General features: G+C 47.9%; 1 protein-coding gene across 1 annotated transcript; it reads left to right on the forward strand.

Moving 5' to 3' along the window:
• The first annotated feature begins 1,386 nt into the window (after positions 1-1,386).
• On the forward strand, positions 1,387-5,965 carry LOC143646800 (uncharacterized). The gene is made up of 2 exons (XM_077116155.1): positions 1,387-3,416; positions 4,862-5,965. Exons 1-2 carry the CDS (start codon positions 2,955-2,957, stop codon positions 5,180-5,182), a joined length of 783 nt encoding a protein of 260 aa, XP_076972270.1. The 5' UTR covers positions 1,387-2,954; the 3' UTR covers positions 5,183-5,965.
• Positions 5,966-6,342: the final 377 nt, after the last annotated feature.

Here is a 6,342-nt window from a genome sequence, read left to right on the forward strand (position 1 = left end):
AGCCACCAAATGCGTTTTGTGAGGAAAAAACTTTGGAATTTCAGGGCTTTGGTATTTTGAATTTCTGATCAGAGACTTTGGAGCTGGGGCGGGTGGAATGAGTAGGAGGTGGCCAGGGTGGGGGAGTCCTTGCCAGCTCTCCCACTACAGAAAGGATCACTACACAATATGCACCCTCACTGAAAACACATAGGTTTTCTTTCCACCCATTCTTTCCGGTCGCTCAAGTTGAAATTCCCCGCTGGATTTCAACTTCTCTGAACTTGTTTCAGCCTCTTGGAAGTCATTCCATTAATGGCTAAGTGCCCTAGTCCTCTCCTCTCCTCTGTGCCCAACCTCTTGACTGATGCTTGCAAACATTTGCACCTGCAGACAGGTACGCTTTCATCAACAGAATGCCAAAAAAAAAAAAGAAGGAAAAGAATGGGCTTCTGACATTTAAGAATTCAGATATTTCACATTTAAAAATCAGTATCTCCAACTTCTGTTAAAAATGTGGATTCTCTGCCAACTTTGGTTGCACAATCCCACTTTGGGTCCCACATGTGAGTGCAGCCATTACTGAGTTCTGAGGGTGCACCCGCCCTCCACCACCCCTCCACCTGCTCTCTCTGGGGACAATTCATCACCTCTAACTCCAGGAGACTCTGCCTTCTCTCTACTTCAGCCCAACTCTCACATCCTAGGGAAAAAAACGCTCTTCTTTTTTCCCTGGCTACAGTGGGTATGGCCTGAGTGGGAGTGCCCCTCTGGGTGGGGAGGTGTTTGTTGGGATCTCAGCCCCTCCCCCATTTACCTGCCAGGCCCTTTTCTCAGGCATTTGCTTTTGCCTCCAGATGTTTCTCATCTTGCCCTTAATTGCAAGGGTGGCTAAATTAAGCAGAGGAGAATGTTGAACACTCTGTTATCTTGACAGCTAGCACCTCCTTAAGCAGAGGTTAAAACAAAGCCATTATATGTATTAGATTGTTCATACATCCATAGCTGTGGAAAGCAAGGTTAATAAAAATGAGTCTTTGGTATATTAATTGGCAGTGAAGGAGGACATTATCGAATCAATGGAGGAAATGGAAAGTCTGATTCCTAGAATATTTTTACACCCATCTACTTTTTAAAATTGGGGCTCATTAAATTATCATTCACATGGAATAAAATTCACCCTTTTGAGTGTACAGTTCTATGAGTTTTGACCTAGACATGTAAACAGCACCACAAAAATAGAACATTAGCATTACCCCCTAAAATTCCTCTTGTCCCCCTTGGTAGCCATTTCCTACCCCCTCCCCAAATCCCTGAATACCCACTGACACATTCTCTGCCTTTTTCCTATGCCTTATGAATTGAATCATGCAGTGTAAAAAGGGATTTTATAAAGCTTAACAGTAGCTAATTTTTCCTGCTAAATTTCGCTATTTATATATATCTTAGCTTCTGAAATATCCAGCAAAAGCATTTGTGTCATTTTGTATTCATGGCTATGCATTTGGTGTGAGTTAAGAATTATAAAGAAAAGAATTATGGGCCCCATCAGGTTGAAAATAAACAATCCGAGACTTTCCCAGGGCGGTTATCTGTTTCTCGCCCTTCCCCCCCTGACTCCTTGCGCCTAAATCACTTGTTGTAAAACTGTGGCTATCTGCAATAGCCACTCCCATGACTCATGCTCAAGAAATGCTCGCTGTAAAACTGTTAAAAGTGCTTGTTGTAAAGCTGCTCTTATCTGCTTTTTGCAAAACAGCACCTGTGACCCATGCTCAACCCCCACCCCCCTCATCTTACCCTTTAAAAAGCTTTTGCAGACTTAGGTTCGGGGCTCTCTGTTCCTGCGTGTTCAGCGAGCCCCACACATGTGTGGAAAATAAACCCCTTGCGTGTTGCATGAGAGAACGTCTCTTGGAGTCTTCCTTTGCGTGGCAAAATTCTCAAATTCTTACATTTGGAGGTCCCACCGAGATCGGCTCTTCGTAAGGGGAGGCTCCAACAGCTCTTTCTCTCGGGGTAAGTGAGGCCTTTTTGTCTGAAGTGCGATCGCTTAGTCTGTCAGACTGGCAGTGACTGTCGGAGAGTCGCGTGAGCACTCCCCGACTGCAACCGACAGACGTGTCCGGGGTTGCAGGTCACTCTCCCGAGGGACGCCTCGGGATTGGGGGACCTCCGGGGACGCCTGGAGGCTTCCTACAGGGCCGACTCTGATTCTGTTTCCCTTCTGACAGGGGGAAACTCGATCATAGTCATCAGGCCAGTCTGAGCTGTGTCTCTGAAACTGTGTAAACGTGGTGTGCCGGCTCTGTGTGTGTCTGTCTGTATTTGTGTGTTGGGAATTGTTTTTGTTTTACCGAAGATGGGTCAGGGAATGTCGACTCCACTTTCTCTGACCTTAAGACACTGGTCGGAGGTCAGGGAAAGAGGTCAGAATCTATCTTTTATTGTAAAGAAAGGCAAATAGCAGACGTTCTGCTCGGCCGGGTGGCCCTCTTTTAACATGAAATGGCCTTGTGAAGGAGCTTTTCATCTACCCTTGATTCAGGCCGTCAAGTCAGTCATCTTCCGCCCTGACCCGTATGGCCACCCGGACCAGCAGCCCTACATCATGGTTTGGCAAGACCTGTGTGAAAACCCACCTCCGTGGGTAAAGCCGTTTCTTACTCCTCTTGGTCAACATGACTCTCCCTCTGTACTTCCAATCAAGGAGCCGGGTCCTTCTCAAGCTCCGAAACTCTATCCTTCTTTGCCTCCTGCAGTCCTACTGGAATCCCAATCGGATCTACTCCTCTTCGACGCGGGTCCTTCTTCCCCTCCTCTCTACCCTTCAGCTCCGGTACAGGACCCCCCTTCTCTCAGCTCACCTTCTCCCTCCTCTAGTTCTCTCTCCCCGCAGGTTCACCAAGAGACGATCCCAGATGAACCAGGACCGGCACATAGTACACGAAGCAGACGAGCACTAAGCCCATCTGATGTGGCGGTCACTCTCCCCCTCAGACCGTATGAGCCTCCAGTGGATGATGGACATGGGGGAGAAATGCCCGCTCTACAATACTGGCCCTTTTCCTCCTCTGACTTATATAACTGAAAAAAATAATAACCCTCCTTTTTCCGAAGCTCCCACTAGGCTGACTGGATTGGTGGAGTCCCTTATGTTCTCTCACCAGCCCACTTGGGATGATTGTCAACAACTCCTGGGGACTCGCTTCACCACGGAGGAGCGTGATCGGATCCTACTGGAAGCCAGGAAGCAAGTTCCTGGACAAGACGGGAGACCCACCCAACTCCAGCATATCATCGATGATCGGTTCCCGCTGCGCCGTCCTAATTGGGACCCAAACACCCCTGAAGGTAGGGAGCATCTGTCCATCTATCGCCAGACTCTAGTAGCGGGTCTCCGAGCAGCCGCACGCCGGCCCACCAATTTGGCCAAGGTAAGAGGGGTTATTCAGGGAGCAGACGAATCGCCCTCAGTCTTTTTAGAAAAACTAATGAAAGCATACCGTAGGTATACTCCCTTTGACCCTCAATCAGAGGATCAAAGAGCCTCAGTGGCCATGGCCTTTATCGGCCAATCAGCTCCAGACATTAGACGCAAGCTGCAGCGCTTAGACGGGTTGCAGGACCTAGCCTTGCGAGATTTAGTCAAAGAAGCTGAAAAAGTGTTTTATAAGAGAGAAACAGAAGAGGAAAAGGAACGAAGGAATGAGAGAGAGAGAAAGGAAAAAGAGTTGGTGAGAGAGAAAAGGAGAACGAAAGAATTAACAAAGATCCTGGCCACAGTAGTTGAAAGAAACACTGAAGGTAGAGGACAAGCTAAAGAAAATCCCTCGGGCCGGCGCTATCATACCCCTCTTAGTCCAGACCAATGCGCCTACTGCAAAGAAACTGGGCACTGGGCCAAAAACTGTCCAAAAAAAAAAAACGGAGGGGTACTAGGCCCCCAAATTAGCAACAGCCGGCCATGTTAGCTCTAGAAAGTGAAGACTAGGGGAGTCAGGGCTTAGCACCCCTCCCCGAGCTCAGGGTAAAATTTAATGTGGAGGGGGTACCAATTAATTTTGGAGTCGACATGGAAGCAGTAATATCGGCCCTCCAAGAACCTATAGGCCCGCTCTCTACAAAAAGGTCCTTAGTGCGGGGAGCAAATGGCAGTCGCTACTGCACCTGGACTACCAAAAGAACCATGGACCTGGGAAAGGGGAAGCTTCAACACTCCTTCCTAGTTATCCCTGAGTGCCCTGCCCCGCTTATGGGAAGAGACTTGTTAACTAAACTAAGAGCGAGAATCACCTTCAATCCTAAAAGGCCAAAGGTGAAATTTTTAAACCCGCTAGTAAGCCAACCTGTAATAACTGCCCTCACCTTGCCAGTCGAAGAAGAATATCAGCTGTATATAAAACCAGAACAGCTCCGCAGTTCTATTCCTCAGGCCTGGCTTGAAGAATTCCCTAATTCCTGAGCAGAAGTTGCCGGGTTAGGGTTGGCGGTCAATCAGCCCCCAGTAGTGGTGACCCTAAAGCCCACCGCCTCTCCAATTCGGGTAAAACAGTACTACTTAAGCAAGGAAGCCCGGGAAGGAATCAAGCCCCATATAGAGAAATTCCTTAGCTTGGGAGTACTTAAGCCCTGTCAATCAGCCTAGAACACTCCCTTATTGCTGGTCAAAAAGCCAGAAACTAGAGACTATAGACTGGTGCAAGACTTACGGGAAGTAAATAGCAGAGTGCAAGACATACATCCTACTGTGCCAAATCCCTATAACCTGCTCAGCACTCTCCTTCCTGAAAAGACTTGGTATACTGTGCTTAATCTAAAAGATGCTTTCTTCTGCCTGCCCTTGCATAAGGACAGCCAACCCTTATTCGCTTTCAAGTAGATCGATCCAGAGACGGGATCCTCGAACCAACTGACTTGGACACGCTTGCCCCAGGGGTTCAAAAACTCCCCCACCATTTTTGATGAAGCTCTTCATAAAGACTTAAGCTCCTTCAGAATTCAGCATCCCAGAGTCACCTTGCTACAATATGTGGATGACTTACTGTTGGCAGCAGACACTAAGGAAGACTGTGAGTATGAAACCCGAAAACTGTTAAATAAGCTAGCCGCACTGGGGAACCGAGCCTCGGCCAAAAAGGCCCAAATCTGTAAAAAGGAAGTAATCTCCCTGGGATATACTCTTAAGAATGAAAAGCGATAGCTCACTGAAGCTAGAAAGAAAACTGTAACACAAATACCCCCGCCCACGACCCAAAAGCAGCTACGAGAATTCTTAGAGACAGCGGGATTCTGCCGGTTATGAATCCCAAGGTTTACAGCCCTTGCTGCCCCATTATACCCCTTGCTCAAAGGGAGCGCTGATTTCCAGTGGGGAATAGCCCAGCAGGAAGCCTTTGACAGCATTAAGAAAGCGCTCCTGTCAGCTCCAGCTTTAACCCTCCCAGACGTGAATAAACCTTTCACGCTCTACATAGAAGAAAGGAGAGGCATAGCTAGAGGGGTCCTAACACAGGCTTTAGGCCCCTAGAAAAGACCGGTAGCCTATCTGTCCAAGCGATTAAATTCAGTTGCCAGTGGATGGCCACGCTGTCTCAAGGCCATGGCGGCAGCTGCCTTCCTGGCAAAAGACGCAGACAAGCTCACTCTAGGACAGAAGCTGACCATAATAACCCCTCACGCCCTGGAAAGCATAATCCACCAGCCTCCAGATAGATGGATGTCAAATACCAGAATTACCCACTATCAGAGCATCCTCCTAGACAAGGACAGGGTGACTTTCGGGACCCCGTCAGCTTTAAACCCCGCTACCCTGCTCCCGGACGAGACCGCGGGACCTGTGCAGCACACTTGCCAAGAGATATTAGCTGAAGAGACCAGAATCCGCAGAGACTTAAAAGACCAATCATTGCCTAACTCGGAAGTAACCTGGTTTTCGGATGGAAGCAGCTTTCTCCAACACGGTAAGAGACGAGCGTGAGCGGTAGTAGTCAGTGGGACAAAAATTATTTAATCATCTAGCCTCCCGGAGGGAACATCTGCCCAAAAAGCTGAACTAATTGCCCTCACAAAAGCTCTAAAATTAGCAAAAGAAAAGCGAGCAACTATCTATACAGATAGCCGTTCTGCCTTTGCTACTGCCCACGTACATAGAGCAATTTACCAACAAAGAAGGCTATTAACCTCAGCTGGTAAAAAAAAAAAAAAAAATCAAACACAAAGAGGCTCTGACCCAATAACCCTGGGTAATAAGCAAGCAGATGAAGAAGCAAAAGCGGCAGCATTAAAGGACCTTATAAACTTGGTCCTAGTAACCAAAGAAAACCAGCAACCCCCTGAAACACTATCTGAAGTTGCACCCCT

This window comes from Tamandua tetradactyla, chromosome 9, assembly GCF_023851605.1.
Source record: "Tamandua tetradactyla isolate mTamTet1 chromosome 9, mTamTet1.pri, whole genome shotgun sequence".
In the NCBI taxonomy this organism is placed as follows: domain Eukaryota; kingdom Metazoa; phylum Chordata; class Mammalia; order Pilosa; family Myrmecophagidae; genus Tamandua; species Tamandua tetradactyla.